The sequence below is a fragment of the Otolemur garnettii genome, unplaced genomic scaffold, assembly GCF_000181295.1.
Source record: "Otolemur garnettii isolate 467f Iridium unplaced genomic scaffold, OtoGar3 scaffold00165, whole genome shotgun sequence".
NCBI lineage: Eukaryota > Metazoa > Chordata > Mammalia > Primates > Galagidae > Otolemur > Otolemur garnettii.
Window position 1 is genome coordinate 1,629,041 of NW_003852560.1, and position 25,693 is coordinate 1,654,733.

General features: G+C 42.8%; 1 protein-coding gene across 1 annotated transcript in view; it reads right to left on the reverse strand.

The window, feature by feature from the left end:
• Nucleotides 1–7,945: 7,945 nt before the first annotated feature.
• Nucleotides 7,946–25,693, reverse strand: part of CHRM3 (cholinergic receptor muscarinic 3) — a 77,808-nt gene continuing 60,060 nt past the window's right edge. The window contains exon 2 of the mRNA XM_003800083.3: nucleotides 7,946–9,810. Coding sequence (XP_003800131.2) covers nucleotides 8,019–9,810 — 1,792 coding nt within the window. The 3' untranslated portion in view covers nucleotides 7,946–8,018. The remainder of the gene's footprint in view (nucleotides 9,811–25,693) is intronic.

The following is a 25,693-nucleotide window of genomic DNA, read 5'->3' on the forward strand; positions in this document are numbered from 1 at the left end:
CATCCTTCTAGTGAGTTTCTGAGTATACCACACCACCACTCTCCACCGGTCTTTATAGCTTCTAAGTGGCCATCCATATTAAAAAGACAAATCACAAATTTCTCATCTCTGTGAGTTAATTACTCGAGGGAGAATGGTTCGATTCAGAAATCCAATAATTGAGGCAAATATTTAAATCCATCAATTGGCCACATTTTACATAATTCCCTCCCCAGGTAACCATTTGGATAAGAAAGTGGCAAGTCCCCTTTCCTCCAAAGCAAGGAGGAACATTTGTGTTAGACGTATACTGTTTGTTTCTTACACAATCAAAAAGGGAGTAGAACTTTGCCAAGTTCTCTGTCTGGGTTTCTGTGGTACCACCAGCACTGGTAGGTCTGAACTTGAACTTCCTCATCTCCCACCAAAGCACTTCTCATGTAAAAATCAACTTGTACTTAGTCGATCTTTTCAATATTAATATATTCTTATGATTTATAAATTTTCCATACTGTCCGCCAATTTTTTTTTTTTTTTTTGAGACAGAGTCTCACTGTCATCCTGGTAGAGTGCAGTGGTGTCACAGTTCACAGTAACCTCAAACTCCTGGGCTTAAGCGGTTCTCTTGCCTCAGCTTCCAAAGTAGATGGGACTACAGACGCCTGCCACAATGCCTGGTGATTTTTTGTTGCATTTGTCATGGTTGTTTAGCTGGCCCAGGCTAGGTTTGAACCTGCCAGCCTTGGTATATGTGGCTGGTGCCGTAACCACTGTGCTACAGGTGCCGAGTCAGCCAATGTTTTCTTTTTTGATGGTTCCATTTTATAATGAATAAATGTATGTGGCAAGTTTTTAACCCAATAAAAAAGCTTCTCTGGTTTCCTTATGAGGTTCAGGTAAAAGTATTGTCAAAGCATAGAGAAGCAGTTTCTCTTCTCGCCACCTGCTGGATGTATGATGAAATGACAAAACCAGGTGTGTGGGGGGGGGGCAGTGTTCCAGTGAGCTGTCCAAATTGTAAACTTAAGACGATTTAATGATGGCCAAAAAACATTTGTGAAGGAGAGGAGGAGAGAAAGAGATCAGAGAAATGAGATAAAGAAAGGTGAAGATACAGAGGAAGAGGAGGGGGGAGAGAGAGAGAGAGAGAGAGAGCGTGCTTGCCCCTTCTTGATCTTTACCTGTGAGATAAAGTCAGGATGTGTTTGCACTGGAGACAGTGGTTGGTTTTTATGGGACAGGCCATGAAACAGTAAAAGAGCCATAAAGTAGCCAAGCACGACATTAAAAAAAATGTCACATCTCATTCCCAGAGGAGGAACTTCAGTTTGTACCTGTGTTCCTAGTCATTTCAAAGTCAGTGCGAGAAAATACGAAACCTGATTTTTGTTCTCCAGTAGGAAAACACTTTCTGGTGGGTTCAAAAGAAAGGATAACACAGCTCAAAAGAGAAAAGGTAAGTATTGCTTTTTAAAAAACATAAAAAGGGAAGACGGACCAGGCACAGTGGTTCATACCTTTAATCCTAGCACTCTGGGAGGCCGAAGCAGGTGGATCACCTGAGCTCAGGTGTGTTTAAGACCAGCCTGAGCAAGAGTGAGACACTGTCTCTACTAAAAATAGAAAAACTAGCCAGGTGTGGTGGTGGTGCTACTCGGGGGGCTGAGATGAGAGAATCATTTGAACCAAGGAAGTTGAGGTTGCTGTGAGCTACTCTGATGCCTCTCTAGCACAGGCAACAGAGTGAAATTCTGTCTCAAAAAACAAACCAACAAGGAAACCTTCTGTTCCCTTCTGTATATGTTTCTGCAGGTAAAATATCTATGTTCCCATTCACTCTTGGAATAATGGCTACACCGTGCAGACATAGTTTACATGGCTTACCACCTACTTGTAAGCATGTGATGGGAAGTGTTTTGTGTTGTGAGAGTACAATGGCTGGTTGTTGAGGAAAGTTCTACATCGTATGTAGAAAACAAACAAAAGTCAATGCAAAAGTGTGAGAATCATCCCTTCCAATGAATTCTACCCTTTTACACAGTCAGAAGGTGCTGCTGTATTATAGACTTTGTATTAAAATAAAAGCGAACCACTTTCTTTGTTCCATAATAGTTTTATTTACGTATTTCACTGATAAACCGGGGGATAATATTCACCACAAAGTTGCAGGCATCACTTTATAATACAGACGATTGACTTTTTTTTTTTCAGGAGAAAGGATGAAAATGATTTGTGACACATCTGAAAGGCCTACTGAGGAAGGGCTGGCCACGAGGTAACTTTAAAAAAAGGTAAAACTCAGTGCCCCTGGCAAAGATGTGGACACTGGTTTGGAGGTGAGTATCATACATGCCCCTTGCTTACAAAGCAAATATACACCCATCTGTTTTGGACAGCGGTTTTTCTATCTACCTGAGAACATCTCTAAACATTTCATCGACACTTCCCTAAAAGCTTCCTGTCAAAAGAAATCAGTGTGCGGATTTTGTGCTTGGAAGCCCAGGTAATTATCCCTCAAGTCTGTACCAAACTGAGGGACGGTCCCCATAGGCAACAGCAAGACCTTGCCCAAAATGTGGCCTTCACGTAGCTCTAAGCCAGTTCATCTCAAGTGCTGTCCGTAGGAGGCCAAGAATGCCCATGTGTTGGATGAAAATGAATGGAAGAGAGAACATTTGTTTAATCGCTTGCAGAACAGGATAAAGAATTCTCTCCTAATAACTTTCCATGCCAAGCAAAACTACATGCAAAGAGGTTTTAAGCCAAGCTACAGATCTTCACTTGTACAAACAGAAGATTTATATTTATGAACTTTCCAGGCCCTCCCGATATTCTCTTACTAAGGCAAGCCATAAGCAGAGATTCTCTTGGTTCACCCATCTAATAAAACGTTTTTAAGTTCTTGGAATAAAACGGAAAGTTTATTTATTTATTTTTCTTCTCCAGACCCTTATTTATGCATCGCCTCAAATCTATCTGCAGGATTCCGCCTCGGACTGCTCAGTGACACTTTATTAGCAACTGTCCTATTTATGAACCATGTTTTTTCTTTCCCAGCTGAATAACTTGGACTACAGTAGCAGCGTATGACAGGCACAGATTTGTGATGGTATCAATTAGTGGGGTGGCAGGGAAATAGTCCACAAAATCTACTGAAAGTTTATTGACTGTCTGCTGTTTGCCAGAACCCGTGATTCTCTGGAGATCATCTTTTTAGTTTAAGAGAGGGTTACTGGATTCTAACTTGGGAGAGGGAAGTTTTATTAACACTTCTTTGCAATTGAGAATATGGACGTTTTTTTCCATTTGCCTATTTTGCAGACTGTCTTAGGCAACTGAGACATGTGCATCCCTGGGGCTCTGGGTGAGTCTCTGGGGTGGTCCTCGCCCAGGCCAGAGCGGTAATGTCAGAGCTCTGTGTGAGTCTCTGTGGTTTTACTAAGACAACCCCAGGCCTACTGTTATAGCAAAGCCTTTAAATGTCTACGTGTACACATCCAAGTGCACTGCCCATCATTTTCCATGTCTAACAATAACAACACTTGCTCATTTTGGAGCCCCCAAACAAAACATCCAGCAGCCACCCACCTATGTGGAGTATAGTCATTTCATAAACTGTCTTCTTCATCCATTTTCATTATCTTAATATCAGCCTCTTTTCTCAGACAGTCATTTAAAGCCAAAAAAAGAAAACAGAATTCTCCACTTCCACGAGGACTGGGTTACTGTCCTGGAAGCCTGTATCTAATATCTGTAATACTTATTAATACTCCATTTATCCTGGTAGAGGAGGAGTGAAAACCCTAAGGAGAGAGGGTGTGACTTAAGTCTATATAAAAGAAGTAGCTAAATCGTCTTTGTACCCATTATGGGCTGGAATGAATACTGTTTAAACAAGTTCGTTGCGTATTGCATTGGAGAAAAAAATACTCTTTCAGAGGAGATGGTCAGATTGCTAGGCTGGAGAAAAGGTAACTTTTGAGTGTTATATCCTCTATAGTTTCAGCCCCATTGTGAGACCTACTATTGCAAAATCAAAATAAACACCTGCTCCCTGGAAACTATTTGTAAGGCTGGCAGACCTCAGGCGATGGTGCTGGATGGGAATCGTATTTGAAACAACACAGCTCCACATTTCCTTAGATTCGGTTGTGTTGAAATGTGGTAAATAACTTTATGGGTATACAAAACTGGAAATTTTCAAGCATTCATCAAACTTAACTACATTGATCATGGTAGTTATTGACCTCTATTTTGATCTGTTTTCTATCAGAAAGCAAATTAAGAGATACTTTTATGGTGTTGCTTAGTTTGGGTGTAAGGAGAAGACCTTGACCTTGGAGGCCGTGCTACTGCCAGTGACAGAGCTGGGCTGAGAACTCCGGGCCCCTCCTACTAAACTCAGTGCCTCTTTGATCCTGCTGTATTTCCTTCACTTGTTCTCAGAGGCGTCTGTGGCACATTTTCCAATTTCTCAGTACTACGTCCCCATCTTCGAACCATCCCTACTCAGAGAAGTGGAGGACACCCTGGCAGAGCCCCAGGCGCCCGTCCCTGACTGTCAGCATTGGCGTTCTTCACTGTGTGCCTCTGTGAGGCAGAGCTGCAGCTCCAGCTTTGCACACAGGGGCCCATCCCTGAGGAGCTAGACTTGCCTGTCTGCAGCCCAGCAAGTTTGACAGGGAAAGCTGACATGCCTTCTAAGTCTTGAGCCACTGTAACCTCTTTTTCTCCCTGTCGGAGTCTAGAACAGTTACTTACGTGTTACAGAGTAAGTAGAAATGGGATGTATGCAGAGACTCAGGGTTGGGGTTAAGGGGCAAAGAGTTATTAGGATAAGGGGGAGAATGAACAGGGAGGCCACAGGGAGGTGATGGGCAACAGACAGCAAAGTTAAGGGAAGGAGGTGACCAGATAGCTCCCTTCTCCTAACTACCTCACAAAGCCTGGAGAATGGAGATGTGAGAGAGTGGAACACAGACAGACAGAGAAGACACGAATGCTTTTCATGTGTGATTTATTATTTTAGGCTTTCTCATTTTCTTCTTTCAATTAAAGTGTATAATCCTGAAATCTCTGCAAACCTCATTCGGATGGTATGAAATAATTGGGTTCCCAGTGTGGGGATAAAGACGTTTTAATCTACTGTAAAGGCCGAATATCTCCTCCAATGACAAGCCCTTTGAGAAATACATGTGTGACTAATGTCCAGTTATAAACACTACTTCTGCAATTACACTTCGAAATTCCTCAGAGTCAAAAGAATCTATTCTGCTTATTTTCCTTCTCTGAAAACGACCCAAAAGTTGGGACATAACTTTCTATAAACATTTAGCAGATAGTATTCAAAAGCAGCTCTCATCCATAGGAGACTTAGAAAACAATACTATCATAAAACCAGTAGCAAAAAAGGAGAACTAGAGTCCTGGATTTGTTTCTTTTTTTTGCCATTTTTTGGCTCATCAAAGGATGAGGATCAGGGCATAATCATGTTTAAGCAGAATCGTAATTAACTGTGGAAGTTCTGCCCAAGTTCACGGTTTCTCCTTTTCTCCAATTTAATTCTCCCTAATTGTAGTTTTAAAAATACAGGAAACAGCCCTTTCGGGAGGGAGACAGGATAAGAGTTTCCAAAAAGTTGGGATTTACTGAAGTACTGGGACACTTGGGTAAGCATTCACACATTTATTGGTGGCAGGCCAACTTGAGTAATAAAATATAGATGCCATTGCTTATTAGACGTTTCACAGGTGGATAACATAACATTCTGTAATTTTCTATACACTTTAGAAAATAGTCTCTGTTTTATCTTGGTCTTTGGTTGAAATGTGGGCTAAAAAAATGAAAAGGATTCTTACAATTTTGCTCGTGATTTTTCCTTGTCACATGGTTTTAAACACAATGGTGGAGGGTTGCTTGGTTCAGTTCCCAGCAGGTTTAACTAAGGAGTGGTTTTCGACATTTATGCTGAAGGAACAGCTGACTCGTTATTACCTAGAAAGAGTTAAGTAGTTGCCGATGTCAACACGATGACATTTTTCTTCTTCAGCCACATGAAAGCTCAATATATTCTATTCATTGCTCTAGTGGACTTTAAAGAATCACTTTCAAAGGACACCACGGCTGAAGACGAAGAACAATATTTATCAACGTTAAATAAACACTTGGTGAAGGATCCATAAATATTTCTTCATATAAACATAACACAAAATTAAATAGTTCGGATACACAGACACAACGGAGGACACGTCCACGTTGTCAAAGTCACCTGTAAACACCACCTCACACTGAATACAGAAGCAGCGTCCCCCCCAGCCCTGGGGTCACGACACGGATGCCCTGTACAAAGGGAAGGTTTCTGCACTGCCCGCCCACCTCCCTCCCCTCCCCCTTCCCATAGAGCCCCAGCAGAAGGAAAAAAAAAAAAGAACCCCAACAACTACAGCAGCAAGAACAACGACAACAACAACAGCACCCCAGCCCCTCCCCGGAATAAAACATTAAATGTTTTGGTCGATACAAAGGATAACGCAAAAGCATTTTTTTTTTTTTTTTTTTTTTTTGCAAAATGCAAAGGAATCAGTTTGAAGCATTTCCTTTCAAAGTGTAATTCTCTCCTCAGAGGACATATTAAAATACTTCCTAAACCCTACCTGTTTCTGGGGGAAGGTTATGCAATCATCCCCAGAAAGCACTGGCCACAGCTAAGTGACAAAGGAGTAAGCCCTAATTCACCTTTAGAAGGTGCCAGGTAGCAAGAATTTGAATGCACTGTTCTTCATTCTTCCTCCCAATTTTTTGGCTTTGCCATATGCCATATGTATACACACACATACGTGTATATATAGCTGTATAAAGACATTCAAAGGTGACACTAGGATTGAGTTCCAAGCAGTTTACAGAGCAGAAATTTAGTTTTGAAACATTCATGATTGAATTCAAACGTGGGGGTGTGGCTCATTAGTGGAGCTCAGAGGGGCCCTGATTTAGCTCTGGCAAGAGAGACCGTCAAAGAGACTGCCGGCACTCAACGTCTGGCCACGCCCTGCTGCAACGTCTGGCCACGCCCTGCTGCAACGTCTGGCCACGCCCTGCTGCAATGTCTGGCCACGCCCAGCCGCCTGTGGGCTCTGCACAGACCTGCTGAGAGGGGCTCCCAGCTGTTCTCCCCCAATATTCTTCAAGGGTAGTTTGTGGAGAGCAGCCTTGGTTTCTAAATCATTAAACTGGGCTCATTTCACTTTTAACTTGTGTTAGGATCCTAGAGAACTTCAGGTACCAAAGTACTGAAAGCAAATATTGCAGGAATAATTGGCCAGTTCAGTGTTTCCCATAATATTATGTACAGTGTGTGAGTGTGTGTGTGTGTGTGCGCGTGTGTGTGTGGAACTCACACGTATATATATACTTAGTCTTTTTATTTGTACGAAACTTGAACTGCACAAAACAATACTTTGCAAGAATCAAGTCCACAAATAGAGTTTAACGACACATCAAAGAGAAGACAGGAAGCTCTATTGCGACAAGAAGATTCAGCTTTGCAAGGTACGAAATAATTTCAGAACTGCAGATTTGCTAGCCTGCTGTGTCCCACGTGGGGTCTGATCAACAATTTGGGGATCCTTGGTTAGAACGTGGCAAAAGGACCAGCCATGTTCTCCTCTGAGATTCCAAAGCTAATGGGACTTAAAAGACCCAGGCTAATCAATTTGGGTGTATAATTGCTGTGAAGCAATTTTTTTTTCTTTTTACGAGAAAAAACACTTAAAGTCTATTTCAGAATAAATTTCTTTATATTCAGTAGTATGTCCTTTTTTTTTTGTTTTTTTTTTTGCTGAATTGGTATTTGTCTTTTCATATTAAAATGGGTTTACTCCATGGATCAGTAAACAGGCAGCTTCTTTCAAATCTGGGTGATAAAAACATCGGTATCATCACCAGAAATCACTACCTCCCTCCCTGCCTTCCTTTCCTCCTCCTCCTCCTAAGGTTTGTGGGTTGAAGTGTGCGCTTTGTCACTGCTACTGATAAGCCCCATTCTACAAGGCCTGCTCGGGCACACGCTTGTGGAAAATGACCGACTGTCTCTGCTGGTACTGCTGCTTACGCCTCTTCTTTTTGTCACACTGGCAGAGAAGCAGCATTTTGAAAGTGGTTCTGAAAGTTTTGTTGCACAGGGCATAGCACACGGGGTTCACGGTGCTGTTGATGTAGCACAGCCAGTAGCCCAGATTCCAAAAGGCCTTGGGTATGCAACTGTCACAAAAGGTGTTCACCAGAACCATGATGTTGTAGGGGGTCCAGGTGATGATGAAGGCCAGCAAGATGGCGCTGAGGGTCTGGGCCGCCTTCTTCTCCTTGATCAGAGACATCCTTTTCCGCTTAGTGATCTGACTTCTGGTCTTGAGCGCGAACCTCTTGGCCAGAGTGGCTTCCTTGAAGGACAGAGGGAGAGCGGCCGTGGTCTTCCCCACTGAGGAGTTGACATCAGAAGTCTTGGCTGTGTCCATGGCTGACTCTAGCTGGATTGGAAGCTTGGAGAAGCTTTTGGGAAAGCTGCCTCCATCGTCCATGCTCTTCTGGGCCTGCAGCTTGTTGTTTTTTTCCTCCAAGTCCACCATGCCCAGCTCTTCCTCTGGCACCTGCAGGTTGTCCGATGAGGGCAATTTGGTGGAGTTGAGGATGGTGCTGTGACCCGGAAGCTTGAGCACAATGGAGTAGATGGCTCTCGTCTCTGAGCCAATGTCCTCCTCGTCGGAGGAGGCGGAGTTCTCCAGGGAGGCAGCGGCATCATTGTTGTCCCAGCTGTCGCTGCTGCTGTGGTCTCGGTCTACCTGCTCGGCGCTGGGCTTCCAGCTTTTGGTCGTGAGCCAGAAGTGGCAGCGGCCGTGCTTCCTCCTTGTGGAGCGTTTCACGCTTTGCTGTTGAAGTTCATAGCTGCTGCAGCTTCGAGAACTGCCTGTGGGGTGGACAAAGTTCTCTGCTTCTGCTTCTGTCCCAGAGGCCTGCAGCCCAGCCAGCTCTTTGGTACGTTTCTCCGTTTCCTTATAGATCCTCCAGTATAAAATGGTCATAATGGTGACAGGCATATAAAAAGCAGCAATGGCTGTGCCGAACGTAATGGTGGGCTCGGTGAGGAACTGGATGAAACACTCCCCGGGGGGCACAGTCCTCTTCCCTACAAAGTACTGCCAGAACAGGATGGCGGGAGCCCAGAGGACAAAGGAGATGACCCATGCCAGACCAATCATCACGCCAGCTCTTTTTGTTGTTCGTTTGGCTCGGTAGGTGAGTGGCCTCGTGATGGAAAAGTACCTGTCAAAGCTAATGACCAGAAGATTCATGACAGAGGCATTGCTGGCCACATAGTCAATGGCAAGCCAGAGGTCACAGGCCAAGTTCCCCAAAGCCCACCGGTTCATGATGATATAGGTAGTAAACAGATTCATGGAAATGACCCCGATGATCAGGTCAGCACAGGCCAGGCTCAAGAGGAAGTAGTTGTTGACAGTCTTTAGCTGCTTGTTGACCTTGAATGACACTATGACTAGGATGTTGCCGATGATGGTCACCAAGGCCAGGAAGCCCGTTAAGAAAGCAATGAAGACCACTTGCCAGACAGTATGACCTCCCAGAGGGTCACTGTCGGTACCGTTTGGAGAGGAGAAATTCCCAGCTGCTCGAGAGACATTGTAGCTGCCAAGATGAGTGACGGTTCCCGGGGGCAGCCCTGCATCCGAGGGGCCGTGTATCCAGGGAGAGCTGATGTTTGGAAACAAAGGCGAGGTTGTATTGTTATCGTGCAAGGTCATCGTGACTCTCTGACATAGTCTGGAGAATAAGAGAGAGAAAAGGTGGGAGTTAGAAAAACGTGGCATCACATACATTAAAAGACTTGGAATGCTCAATCCCCAAAGAAGCCAAACATTTTATTGTTCATTCTGTTCTTTTAAAAGGAAGGAGTCCAAAGGCAGGCACAGATGGACTTGCTGGAGACAGGATACTTTGTTAATGGCGTGCATGGAGCAGCGTGATTTTGTCCACATTTTCCACATTTGTAAATATATTCCAAGTAGGACTATTATCAAACAAAATCACCCTTACTTCTAGTTTCTAAAGGGGGACTATATTAGACGCTTACATGACACTTATTTAATATAGCTTTATTATCATGCCCCTTGATAAATTAACTTGATTTATTTGCATTTATCCACCTGGGCATCTTTCTATCTGAGACTTCAAATCTAAGTAATTTTATGATTTAAGCCTCCCTCGAATGAGCCAGGCCAACCCAGACCAAGGGAGCAAATAAGTATAAATCAACCTATATTATATCATCTTTTAAAAAATGGATTGAAAAATAATGTATCATTCCTTGTCATAATCGGTACCATGACTACCTTTTGTTTGATAACATGAGGAAGAACTTTTGCCAGTATGTTTTGAATGGACCAAGCCAGTTTTGACTGTTTCTAGTATTTAGATGTTTTAATTCCAATAATGAAAAAGTATTTTAGCACATAACACGCATAAATCATTGCAAAAGTGCATTCAGTACTTTCAAACACTTACTAACAAAGTATATAAACAGCTAAGAACCATTACAATGAAGGTGTCAGCAGTAAGACCCTCATAGAGTTGTTGCCCGCCTTGGTTGTGACCTGTGCCATCCTCCCCAAACCTCCAGGGATATATTGGGACACCACTGAGTCAGGAATTCTCACATCACCAACCACTGTGGACTAGATCCAAGAAATCATTCCTTAATGAGTGTCAATTTATGCATTGAAAGTTTGGTCATCATAGCAAAAATCCACTTCTGTTATATTTATGCTTTTGGTTAAAAACATCTTCAAGTAGGCCAGACATGGTGACGCATGCCAGTAATCCCAGGTACTTTGGAGGCTGAGGCAGGAGGATCGCTTAAGCCTAGGAATTAGAGGCTGCAGTGAGCTGTGCTGGTGCCACTTCACTCCAACCTGAGTGGCAGAGTGAGACCCTGCCTCTGAGGAAAAAGAAAAAGTTTTCAACTATAAACGTTTATTGCAAGAGTCCTAAAATCAATCCTTACGGTATTACGTGCCCAGAGCATCTCAGAAGGGTGCTGTCTGATTCAACAGAGACTTCTGGAAATGCTTTCTATGGAGGAGGAAAGACTGTGGAGTAGGAAACAGTGAGGTACCAATCTCATTGGGGGGGCCTTAGATATTGTTTAATTTCCCTGAATCCTATTTTTCTCATTGAAAAACGGGAATTACAATTTTCTGCATGATGGAATAAATTGTTGATAAATGCCTCCTGGAATGCAATAATAAGTTTTCCAAGAAGCCTTGTTTCTCTTCAAAATGCTTGTCTAGAAGGTACTTAGAGCAGGGCCTGGCACGGAGTAAGCGCTGTATGTATGTAAGTATCTGCCATGATTATCTTCTTCTTTTTACTGAACAATGAACTCACTTTGGCTTTGGCTGTCAGGAGAGGCTCAGAGATAAAATCAGCGCAGTTAGTAAATGTCAACAGAAAATATTTATTGGACGTTTGCTATGTGGTACCCATTGTATCACAGGGATTATCTCATTTAATCTTTACAATAATCACATTTTATAGGGAAGGATAACACAGAACGTAACTTGGTTTAGTGCTTGAGCTAATGCATAAGTGTGTGTGGGGGGGAAGCAGAGTGTCACACCCAGACACTCCAGACCCACAGCCACCACGTCTGGTTGTGACGTGATACTTCTCCTGCACAAGCTCCTTCCAGGTGTCCTGTAGGGCTAGCCTCTCCCACGAGGTTCAGAGTCATCATACACCTCCTTAAAGCGGCATTGATGTGCCTTTAAAAACACACGAGATATTCTTTGCCACCTAAAAAGTTGGCAAGAATGCAAATGATTTGATCCATCCGGTGTTGACACTAGCGTGAGGTTAATTGGTTTTCGTGGTTTGAAGGTTACAATGTAAATGGGGCAATTGTTTGGAAGGCAAGGAGGCTTTATCTGTAAAATATAAATATGCCAAAGTCTGTATGTGAGTGTACCGCATGCGTATAAATAATAACTGTAGACTTAGGCAGAGACACGTTCACATACACACTCAGGCACACACAGTCCTCTCTGAAATGACACAAAACTGGAAAGTCTTAGTATTCTCATATAATACTTGAAGACAGAGAATAATAGTTTAAAATATTCTGTATAATCCATCACTGTGTTTTATACATGAAATCCACACGGCCTCTACTGCACTGATTTCTGATTGTAAGGAATTGGTGGGCTCTGTCCCCCTTCCTTCTTTGGGGTATAGTTAAGAGCTGTCAGATCACCTTGATCTCCAGTTCTTCCTCACTAAAGGACCCCTGCATTTTTGAGTGTGGCGTGTAGTTTGGTTTCTTCCAAGATGGGGATGTAGAAGATCTGGCTGCTTGCTCTGTCCCCACTCAGATCCTAGGTGTTTGCCTGGTCATCTCTCCATTGAACCTCCAACTCTGTAGATGGACCAGAACAGGTAGCCAAGGACAATGCCCTGTCTCTGAGGTTAGTAACTACTGTTATTTCTGGTCTCCTGTGGCGTCTACGATGCCCTCCAGCCTGCATGTCTGTAGAGGCACTTTGGTGATATTCAGATTATACCCATGTGTGCATTTCTCCCTTTGCAGCCCCAGTCCCGTGCTCATTTTTTATATACACTCTGAAAAGGCTTCCTCCCACCAATATCCCTTTCACTCCCAAGATTCCTGGACGCAGCACCTGGATTTCCTCATCTGTTGCTGAGATGATGTTTTTGCCATCCTCCCTCTGCCACCCTCAGCCCTCTGAATCTCACAGAAACTTCTACAGCACCTTTTAAAACTCAATCATTCAGTATATGTGCACCATGGAATACTATTCAGCCTAAAAAAATACGGAGACTTTACATCTTCTGTATTAACCTAGATGGAGTTGGAACACATTCTTCTCAGTAAAGTATCCAAAGGACTTCATACCAATACAAAGCCAGTAGATGAACTAATACATGCCCACACAAGAGAAAATCTCAGTTCAACTCAAAAATAGAAGGAGGAGGGGGGAGCAGGAGGGGGATCAATGTGCTCTCACCCAATGGGCGTAATTTAAGGCTACAGGACACACCTCTTGCGTGCGGGGCAGAAATACAATAATGACTTTACCTAACAAATGCAAAGATTGTAACTTAATCATTTATACCCTCATGTTAATCTGAAATTTAAAAATAGAGTATTTGGAAAGCCCTAGGGCAAAGGCAGGTCAAAACATTCTGAAAGAACACGGAAGGAATTGTTCTATCATTCATAAAGACTTACTGTAAAGAAAAAGTCGTGAAAAGTGTTTTTATTTTGACATTACGGTAAACTAATAAATTAATGGGATAGAACAGGGAACTCAACATAACATATACCCTTACAGATGCTAGATTTATGAGCAAGGTCGTGATAAAGGATACCTATAGTAAAATAATAAGAAATAACAACAACCTCTTAGCTCTTCAAACACGCTGTAAATCTCCGCTTTCTTGTCCCATGGGGGGAACTGGTCATGTTCTGAAGCCTCATTTTCTTAATCACAGGTTGATTTTATTAGAAGTAAATATATATAATGCCCATTAAACCCAATGCTTCATCTATATGCTGTCATCTTTCCGTATTCCTTTTTTCCTTCTTTCCTTTCTTCCTTTCTATTTATTTATTTATTTTATTTTGCTCGCCCAAGTCATGCAGTGGTGTCTGTTATCTGTCTTTCCTTCAGCTGGGAATGCCTGTCGATGACAGTACGCATTTTGAGATCAGAATCAATGACGTGATCCTGACTCCCCTGCCACCGTAGTGGATCTGAGGAAGACCCCAGCAGGAGGGCCAGTCTGGAGAGTTGATATGGAAGCTGAAATGAGAGTGAGGACTCTGGTATGATTAGGCGCTGGTCACCCTGTCTGTAACTGAGAAGTAAGCAAACATGGAGGAAAGGCATAGGGAGGGAGAGAGATGGGAAGGTGTACAGGAAACAGACTGCACCATGGTATTATGTCCATTGAAACCTGGATCTAGCCATACCTGAAGGCATCACCATGTCCTTGACCTTGCTGGTTTGGGAAGCCCACGTATTTCTTTTGTTGCCTGGACTACTTGAGAAAATTTCTGTTACCTGCAGCTGAAAGGGTCTCGATTAACACATCCTGCCACCATCAACACCAACACATGCTTATTAAACCACCTCCAGCTTTAAGATGATTGGAGCTGTGGAATTCAATCAGGCACAGGCTCTGCTCTCTGAGAACTCCCCCCAGGTGAGAGAGCGGGAGTGCATAAAATATTTTACAAAGCACAGAGTCACTTAGACAATACCAAATTGCTCCCTGTGAATAACCACGTTGTATTTATACAAATTAAATAACAACCCAATTTGTTCAGTTAACCTATACTAAGAATATAAGTAAGAATTTTCAAGGTTAACCTAAGGTCAACTATTTTCTTTTAGTTTGTTTCATCCTGTGAGTCTGTAGGGCACCACAAAAATGAATAGTCTCCTAGTCCAGTTGTGTTTGGTCGGAATATAGAAAAAAAAAGAAGCCAGAATTGAGGAAAGCCTTCCCCAGTTAAGTCTAGCTCTCTGTACCATGTTCATAATACACGTTCTGGGTGCTTCCGGATGAATCATTACAAACCCTTTGATCACCCAAAGTCAGCTGATCTTTGACGCATTTGCACTGATGTATCTACCAGCACCACCATCCCTCTTCTCATCCAACATTAACCCATCATCTAATGTCTTTTAGAATCTCTTGGAGATGTGTTTTTCCCTGACTTTAAAAAGTTCTCTTCTTTTTCTGTAGAGTATGAGCTGAACAACAGTTTTAAAGCTATAAAAGAATCACGGAAGGGAATGGCCTGTAGTCACTTGCTCACCTGTGTGACCCAAAGGAGTGTAGCTAATAAGTTAATAGTTAATGACCATGACACTCCCGGTGACTCGCGTGAGCTTCCCTCTAATGACTGCACATATAGAAGCAACAAGAAATAATTAAATAAGTGATAGATGAATATATATATATATTTTGGCAGTTTTGGGCCGGGACTGGGTTTGAAGCCACCACCTCCAGCATATGGGGTTAGTGTCCTACTCCTTTGAGCTACAGGCACTGCCCCACGATGTACATATTTTTGAGGAAAATAAAACCTTTTCAGGAGAAGCCAAAATCACGAGCAAAGCGCATTACTGAAACCTGTTGTGATTTGTAGCCATAAGACAGAAGAGTCTAGGGAACGGTCAGCACTTATCTGATGCTAGGATGGAATGAAGTACATTAATCCTACTTCTTGCATTGATATATTTTCATGGGCATATGGAAAGATGGGTTTGGGGTTGGTGCAGAGGGCTGTTTAAACTTAGCAAACTGCCCGACTGCTCTGAGACCACATTTGTATTTTTTTCATCTATAAAGGTAGAATACTACCACCTACGCTGTGGGATATGGGAAGGGTAAAAAACGTTACGGAAGGGGCCACCGATACTCTGAAGGATTAAAGGACATCCTGCTTCCTTTCTCTCAAGGCCAACCTATTGTGTCCTCAGGGTCGTGTCGTTACCACGGAAAGGCAGGGAGAAAGAAACCCCATGTGTGCTCAAGTTCTGATTTTGAAGTTGACTTTAAATACTCTGTTGGAGAGAAAGGCTTGAAAGGGAAGGTCTTTGGAGCTGCCAACCCTTTGAACATCAAGGAATGGTATACGGACCCAAACACTGGACAAAGAACCTGAACCCCATTCAGGTGAAACAAATGGACGCAAACACCAAAAAAAGGATGATTCGACAGTATCAACTGACATGGAATTAGCAATCTAATTGCTAGGTATCTACTCTCTGGAAATTACTGCAGGCCGCTGTACACAAAGAGACGTGTATGAGATGTTCCCTGAAGCATTTGTTGTTATGACCCAAAATAAGGAAAATGTAAAGACTACTGGTTTGACATGGATAAAAAATATGGTCAGACAGAAAAGGGAACACTATTTAGCAGATAAAAGCCGTACATGTGATAGAGATGTATTAACTTGGAAAGTTCAAAAAATATATTGTTGAGTAAGAAAAGTACGTCGTAGGAACATGAATAAAACACGGTATGATTTAGGTAACAATAAAACACATGCAACCTATCTTATATGCCAAAGATGGTTTATGTCCTTAGATCTTTTATACTCGTATAATTAAAATTACGAAAGGATAGAACGACGCAGGCAAATCCTATGTTAGCAGTGACATTATTGAGGAAGAAGGTGATTAGGATTGAGGATGATGGACAAAGAGGAATGAATCTGTAAGGGCCTATTGGTTATTTCATAGGTCATATGTAACTTCCTAGGAATGACTCACCTTCCTAGGTGAGCCCCAAATGAGACAATGATAAACCTGAGGCCAAAGCCCTCGGCTTACCATGCTCTACCTGAGAACGGAGTATCATTTCTACACTTTGCTCATTCTGACTCCACACCCCATATTCTGTAGACTTATGTTTTGAGTTAAAAGAGTTTATAGTCTATGCTCATTGAATTGAATTATTTTGGTGAGGGGACCTACAGAACACTTTCTTTGTAATGATCGGAAAGAAACAACTTAGAATTTTATAACTAATCCCAGGGAGGTAGCCTGAATAAGGGCAATGGGTGTGGTCAGCTCCCAGGTAGGAACTCTGGGATCCAGAGCAAGCTCCCTCCCCATCATGTTGGTGGGACATGTGTGACATTGCTATTGAGGGTTCCAGGCACCAGACCTCAGGCACAAAGTGCACAACCCAGCATGCTCTGGCCAGTGGCTAACACGAGTGCCTCTGAGGACACTGAGGAATTCTGGGTGGAGAGTTCTACCCTTCCATGTGGGCTAGCCACATCTCAATTTCATCTCTGAGTGTGGTATCCTCTTTCTAAACCATTTTTTGCCTCATTACATTTAGGAGCATGTACAGAATGGATCCTCTATGTTCAAAAATGCAAGACAGCCAATGAGTGGACCAAGATAAGAATTTTTTTTAAAGTACATAAATCAAATTGAATAGGACATATCAGAATACATACTGTATAATGGCAATAAATATTATTTCATTAGAATTCTGCCTGACACACACACACACACACACACATACACACTCTACTTTTCTGTATATAGTGGTGATGGACATACAATGTATTTCATGTTTGAAAGACACTGCAGCAAATATTTTGATAACTTGTATTAATATTTAAAAGAAGAGGGTAAAATAAAAAATATTGAGGAAAACTTCCCAATATTTGAGAGTAGTTTAAGAGAATTTGAAGGTTAGTTCTGTGAATATTACCACCTTCCTCTAGTTGTGGGGAAAAAAATCTAGGATAATGAATATGTGAAACATAGGTAACTTTTTTTTTCAGAGACAGAGTTTCACTTTACCACCCTGGGTAGAGTGGTGTGGCATCACAGCTCACCTCCAGCTCTTGGGTTTTGGTGATTCTCTTGCCTCAGTCTCCCGAGTAGCTGGGACTACAGGCGCCTGCCACAACGCCCAGCTATTTTGTGTTGTTGCAGTTTGGCAGGGGCCAGGTTTGAATCCGCCACCTTTGGTATATGGGGCTAGTGCCCTACTCACTGAGCTACGGTAACTTTTTAAAGTTAATAAAGATCCAATGTAAAAATATACGTACAATTGTTTCAAGAAACAGAAAAGGCCAATATTTGTGTGAGGTACCTTGGTTATAATGATTTACAAGGAGATGAATACATTTTATTTTCTCTAACTTCATTCTATTGCTATTATTGTTTTTTTACTCATGAGCATTGGAAAAAAAAACCCCAAATTTGCAATCACATTTTTTCCTAATACACACTATTTGGAGATTTTTCCCTATTCGGAATACAGCATTTTTTCAGCGCTTTTTTGGGGGGTCTTTCTCTGACTGTCCTGTTAGCTAAGAGTGTGTCTGTTCTAGTTCTTAATAGGATTCAACCCCTGGAAAGACTTTCCCCTAATCTATCCTGGTCCGGTGAATGAAAATACCACAGCCTGCCACTAGGTGGCGAAAGAGGCTCGCATATCGCCCTCCGCCCGCGGGCGCCGAAGCCGCCGGTTCCCGAGCCCTTGACCGGGAACTTGAGCTTCGCTCAGTCGTGCAGTCGGCCCGGGCGGGATATCAAACACGGTCAACAAAGCTCTGCAATCAAACGTGTCTTTAAAGGGAATCAAACTTGTGAACTCAGCTCTTGGAATTCATTTCAAGTTGCAAAAGGGAAAGATGTCGCCTAATATGGAGCAAGGGCTCTTGTTGTGAATAAAACATTTCCCAGGGCCCAAACCGGGATAAAACTCCATCTGAAAAGGGGGAAAGTTGTTTTTTTTAAAAACTGATGTATCCTGCTGCCTCCCTTGGTTGCTGCTGCCTTTCATGGGTTTTTATTTGATTTGACAGCACACAGGCAGGATGCCTGGGAAAGGACCCGCGGAAGCACTGGAGCTGCTGCTGCTGCTGCAATTTTCTTTTACCTCAAAAGAAAAAAAAAATCTAAATTGGACTGGTGTTTATTTGTATTAGCACTCTCAAGCCTAAAACATTTTGTTATTAGAATTCGTAGAGAAAATGGCACAAAGTGAAAAAGAGAGAGAGAGTTCTTTTTAAATATTATTAAGACCTGACCCCTTCTCCTGGAAAGGGGCAGAGAGATTCTGTGTCCTGCGGTGTCTGTAGGATCTAAGATTTCCTTATTAGTTTTCCAACAGTTAGAAGATGTATTTATTCTATTTATTTTGAACACCGTGCTTTTGTAAGGGGGGACAACGCAGGCTGCTTTTAAAGCTCTAGTCTCACTAATGTGACTGCGGAAACCACTCTGGTTAAAAATCTCCTGGTGAAAACAGTCCTTCGGGCTAGATATTTCTAAGATGTCGGTTTATGTACTGAAAGGACACCTGGGGAAGAATGTTCTTTTGGCTTAATATTTACGCTTTTATGATTAATTTAAGTTAGGCTCGTGATGATTTTTTTTCCCCCGAGGTCCGTCTTTATCGGAGTATTTATTTTTGTATCTGGACATGTTCCACACGTCTGATTTCCTTCCAAACTTCAGCCTATTACACGCCCCAATTCATACATGTAGATCTAACTGTATGTTTGCAGAGCGTGTGGGAGTGATGTGGGAGGCTCCGTAGGGAACGGCTCGCGAGCTCTGCCACAGCTCGTTAGGGTCAGGGAACGTGCCTGGCTCTGCCACATGGGCAAATCGCCTGAGCACTCTGATCTTGCTTCCTCATCTATAAAATGAGGATTATAATAGTTAAGGATTAGATAGAATTGGTATAAAGTGCCCAGTATAGCCTAGTCCATGACAGTTCCCAAAATGGTTACCGAAAATGGTAAAATCAATTTAATAATTGTCTATGATTGCTCGATTTTCTAGAATAGCCTTTTTCATGCTTATAAGAACATTTGCAGAGCATAAAGTAGTGAGTATCAACCCTGGTGGCTTGCCCCGGGCGGGGGGGTGGAGGGGATATATTTCACAATGTCTGGAGCCATTTTCTTGTCACCTTTTGGGGAGAATGTGCTCCTGGCGTCTAGTTGGTAGATACTAGGAAGCTGACAAGCATCCTAGAATGCACAGCACAGCCCCTGCAAAATGTTGTCCTGCCCAAGATGTCCAGAGGGCCGAGGTTGAACACCTCTGAGCCTTCTTGCAAAGATCAAGTGCAGCGTAGTGCTGAGGTTGACAAGCCCTGGTGTAAAGAGAGATAACAGAGATCCAGACCGATGCTGTCGCATTCTGTTTGCCAGCAAAGTCTGGAAAATGTCCTGTTGGATGCTTATCAACAGGGAAACTCTCTAAGAATCAGCTCCCACTGATTTCCAGAAGAGTCAACTTCTCCGGGAAACATAACCTCCACCGCCCTAAGGATGAGTCACGGATTTGTGGTTCATCATTTTCATCGTTATTTTAAATAGCAAATATGTTTGATTGGTTACTGCAGGCCTCAGACTGGGGATACGGTTCTTCCTCCGGAGGAATTGCTAAACAAGGTAATTGGAATAGGAGGAGCAGTCTGGCTAATTAGCTTTGCCTGAGTCAGCAAGGAGGGGGCAAGGAATGGGGTATTTTGTGGATCCCAAGCTGCCAAGTAGTACAGAGAGATCACCTCAGTCCAAACAGGGATGAACCCAGGAAAGTTCACCCCCAGCGCTCCCTAGGCGCCCTCCGTGTGTCCAGCTACAATGTAGAGAGTTTCCATTTTATCGCCCAGATACCACAGACCCCTTGGTCTTCAAAGTTCCATCTTCACCGAGTCACCGCTGGCCCCTTACAATGTCATTTTTATCTCAGACCCAGAACTCTTGCCTCCACTCCGCCTTTACAGAGATTAAATTAACATCATTACACCTTCAATCAGAAGGCAAAATTCAAGAAAAAGGCAGAGGGGTAGGAACTGAGATTGTGTTTGATGGTCAGGAGTTCTGAAGTGATTGAGAGCCGGGGTCTCATAGCTCCAGAGGCAAATGTGGAGAAGGCTGAGAACCAATTTGTACTTTCTCAAAACCACTTCAGATATGGTGGTATCAGGAAGAGATTGGCCCAAGGGGGAAAAAATCAGTAGAATGCACTTTTCAGGACAGGAAGCAGATATGTCTGGGCACTTGTTGGACCCTGCTTTGGATGCTAGCAGGGCGGGGAGAGGTGAGTTCTCAGAGGAACACAACGCTTCCTCAGATGTCCCTCTGGTCATGGACACAAGGCAACTAGAGTTTTCTGGGGAAAATGAGCACCCCTTAGTATAAAAAACTACCTTGTAATCTCTCTTTGCTGCCCCTGAACTTAGTCTCAACAGTGCTCACTTAACAAATGTCACACACTCGAAGGTCACGAGGGCTGCTAAACAGCCTGAGTTTGAATCCCAGCTCACCAGGGATGAGCTGAAGGGCTTCAGGTTAGTTATTAAAGCTCTGGGATCCTCAGCATTCAGACCAGAAAATTCAGAATTAAGACTAGTAACACTGGCCATTAACATAAGAAAAATGTTCTTTTAACATGTGAAAAAATGTTCAGTGTCTCTAATCATCAGGAAAATGCAAATCAAAACCACCATGAGGTACCACCTAACTCCAGTGAGAATGGCTTTTATCAAAAAGTCCCCAGACAACAGACGTTGGCATGGACGTGGAGAAGGAAACGCTTATACGCTGTTGGTAAGACTGAAAACCAGGACAGCCTCTATGGAAACCGTATGGAGATACCTCACAGAATAACAGTAGATCTGACATTTGATCTAGAATCCCATTATCAGGTATTTACCCAAAGAGAAAGAAGTTTAGCTGCTTGCTGTAACACAAGCCACAGGTGTAAAAATGTAAAATCAACCCAAGGGCCCATTAATGTATGAGTGGGTTAACAAAACGCAGTGTGTGAATAGCATTGAGGACTACGCAGCTATAAGAAATCGTGAGCCAGTACCTTCTGTAACAACATGGGTGGAACTGGAGACCATTCTCCTACGTAACGTGGCACAAGAACGGAAGAACGACCAGCACATGTTCTCACTGCTGAATTAGAACTAATCAATCAGAACGCGTGTGTACACACTGAGGCAACACTCAAGGGAAATCAAGCCAGTGGGAGGGGGAGGATGGGGTGAGTCAGTTCACACCTAATGAGTGAAATGCACCCTAGCTGGGTGATGGGAACACTTACCATTTTGACTCAAATGGCACAAAAGCCATTCATATAGCTAAACCATTTGTACTCCCATAATAATATGAAATTAAAAAAGAAACAGAATAGTAATACCATACTGTCAACAACATAATAGGCAAAGCCTCTGACAGGTGCTTTGTCATCAGGAGTCTTCCCTTCAGCACAGCTATCAGCAAGGTGGCTGCAACAAGTCTCTATCCGCACCCACCCTGTTAAGTATTTGATGCATTGCTTCCTGAATATATGCATTTTTTTTTTTTTTTTTTTTACTATTAGGTTGTAAATCTCTGGAGGACAGTATCGAAAGCTTTTTCCTTTCATTTTTTTTTTTTTTTTTGGTTCCAAATCTGTCTTAGGATCCCTAACTATAATCAAAATATAGTGGCTGCTCCATAGATAAAATATTCGGTGGATCTATATTTAATGCATGCAGTTAAATCAGTAATTTGAGATTCCTCTCAACCAGGTGAGGGCAAAAAACTCTGAAGATCAAAATGAATTCCACTGCAGAAGAAGAGGGGGTCGGGGGAGAAGGAGACCATACAAAGGGGAAAAACTTTCCCAGGAATTGGAAAATCTAGATGAGATCCTTGGCAAAGAATCTTACACAATGGCTCAGGGATTAACAATATCGTGGCAAGGCTGGAGAGCCAGGGAAGTGAAAACAAAACACCAGAGTTTTATGTGGATTTCTATTGTCTTTTCAGGGCCATGCTTTCTAAATTCTTTTTTTATGATTTTAAAGATAAACATCATGCTGACCCCAGGGCAGTGCCAGTTTTGACCCCACCATTTCTTCTATTAAATACTATTGCTGGTGCCACTGCTACTGATCCCCTCTGTCCCCCAAGGAGCCAGGTGCTGTTCTAAGTGACGTGGACATACTGGCTGGTTTAATCCTCAGAAAACTATAGGAGGTAGGAACTGTTCCGACTTCCACTTTAAGCGTGAAGAAAAGGTTGTACCAAGCGGTTTGAAGATTTGTCCCAAGTCACCCAGCTGGCTGGGAATGCAGATGGAGGATGGCATACAGGCAGCCTGGCTCCCAGTCTGTTCTTAACCTCCTCCCCAGAAAACAGATCAGTCATGAACAAAAAACAAAATTTTCCACGCTATCCAATCTTATAAAGCAGAAACTCAGGCCTCCTGCCCTTGCCTCTCTCACTTCCATGCGCTAGAGGCAGATACTACCAGTTTACTTAATAAGTAAATATTTGTTAGATGAATGGATAGATTCTTCCAAACTTTGTTCTGCAAAATTATATGTGTTTTTAAGCATCACTGCATGCCAGGCACTGTTCACTCTCTGTACAACATAATCCCTTGAGTCAAATTAATTATTTAATCACCAGATGAGACAATTGTGGCACAGAGAGGTTCAGCTACTGGGCCAGCATCACACAGCTCCCAGGAAACAGAGTTAAGTATTGAACCGGGGCAGTCTGACCCAAAATGTCACTACTAATCACCCAACGCCTATTATATTTTCTAGTTGTGTTTTCTTAAATTTCTTTTAATAAACAATATGTCGTGGACACCTTTAGTATTCAGTACAAATCTACATGTCACGCATGCTTTAGAAAGAAATCAAAAATTTAAAGGGGGACTGTCTAGGATTCAGAAGTTGGCACATTATGGCTTTGGCTAAAGGAATTTCCAGGGCCAGAAAGTCCTGGAGACACCGTATTTGCTGAAGACTCTTCTTAAGAGAAAAGTTACAGAGCTCAGCACCAGTGAAGCCAAGACAAATCTCCAAGACGCTACTCCCCCCCACAAAAAAAAAAAATAGCTGGTTTTTAGATTCATTTTTCTCCATTAGCTCTATTAAAATTTTAGTAAAAAGTGACAGCTCCACGTCTCATTTTACCAGCATTTAAAGGAGGTAGTCGCTAACTCTCTGGCACACGTCCCCCAAACTGTGTAGAAAATCAAATACACGAATAAACAGGAGAGGATTTTGGTGAAGTAGAAGATGAATCAGAGGTTAAAAAACTCTCTTCTAAAACCGCTAAGCTCCAACAGCATTTGCAGATTTTGATTTAAACATAAAATGTAAGCTAAATTCTTTATATTTGATACGCAAGTATAAAAGATGATTATTTTAGTGTAAGTCCTACTGGCCTATTCTGTGAAAAACAAAATAAGTACAGAAAACTGTGAAAATCAAAATAACATAATAGTAAAATGTATATTTTGGCCCAGTCTATTTAATTAAATGGTAGGAAACAATGATCTCTTGTTTTGAATTTCCTGAAACCAAATGGAAACTCAAGCTCATGTCACTATTAATTCTGGCTCTATGAGATTAAAAACAAAGGAATAAAGTTGAACCAGTCAAATAAAACACTATGAATCTTTCTTCTAAAACCTGAGAGGAATATGACTGAGAAAATGAAATACTGAAAGCTTAAAATCAATGTAAATGGAAAGATATATTCAGATAGAAAAGAAATTATCATGAGGTTTACGAATAAAAATAAATACATAAAGGCCGGGTGTGGTGGTTCATGCCTGTAATCCTAGTACTCTGGGAGGGTGAGGCGAGTGATCTTTTGAGCTCAGGAGTTCGAGACCAGCATGAGCAAAAGTGAGACCCTGTTTTTAAAAAAATAGCCAGATATGGGGGGCGCCTGTGGCTCAAAGGAATAGGGCGCCAGCCCCATATGCTGGAGGTGGTGGGTTCAAACAACAGCCCCTGCCAAAAACTGCAAAACAACAACAACAACAAAAAAAAAAAGCCAGGCATTGTGGTGGGTGCCTGTAGTCACAGCTACTTGGGAGGCTGAGGCATGAGGACCACTTGAGCCCAGGAGTCTAAAGTTGCTGTGATTTATGACACCAAGTCACTCTACCCCAAGGCGACAGAGTGAGACTCCATCTCAAAAAAAAGAAAGAAAACCCACAAAAATAACTGCAGGTTGAATGTAGAAGCTTGGAGGCTGGGATTATTTTTAGAAGACCCCATTAATTTCACCTCCTCTGGATGGTATGGCCCTCGCTACCTGGGCTGTGCACAGGAATCTTGGCATACACGGTTGCTTGTGCTGATAAGCCGGGAAGGATCACAGCTCCCCTAGTGCCTCTAGGCTCCCTGAGAGCAGGAATGTGTGCATATGTGTATGTAGGGAGCAAGCGGGTGATCTGGGGTCAGATCCACCTGATCGCAAACTGCCAGTGTCCACCTAGCTCACCTGGGCAGGTGACTCACTCTCTAAAGCTCCTCTTTCTCTTTCTGGAGATATTATACAAAAAGCACATAATTCAATGGTCAGTATGGGATAAAGTCAAAACCTGGTAACTGCATCATACTGATGATCCATGAGGATAACATGTATCAAATACTTTATACAGTTAATGTACTGCAAAGGAGCGGCCAACCTTCTGGAGAGGAATTGTTTTTTGCAATTGTCGACTCTCACACCCAATGAAGTTGAGGTTTTCATGATGCTCGTGAGGACTTCACACGCCCTACCATAGTAATGACTAAGGTTCACCTGTGTCAGGCACGGTGCTCTGCACGTTGTCAATCCTTAGAGTGCAGGATGCACAATCTGACACATAGTGTGAGGCCATCTGTTGATGGGTGGTACTGCCCTGTCGGGGCCCAGACGCTAGGTCACCAGTCCCGGCCCAAGAAACTGCCAGGACATGATAGTTAACCATTCTCGCTCGGGGTATATCTCATTCAGGTCTCAGGTGCTGAAGCCCCTTAGCAGTCAGTCAGTATTAGCAGGAGCCAGCATCTCAGCAGCAATCTCTCAGCAGGCGTCTTAGGAGGAGGAGCCCTGATCAGGAGTCCTTAGAGCACAAAGTAGAGCCAGAGGAGGAGCCCCGGCTAACTTCTCCTGCAGCTATTTATAGAAGTGATCCCATGGCTATTAACCCCCCAGCTGTGGAGACAGCCAAGCAATAGTGTACATTCTCTTGTGCTCTTTCCACGCGAGACCCGCGATGTTAAATGATGTTAAAGCCCTTCCCCAACTCCTTATCGCCAAAGTATTTCTTTT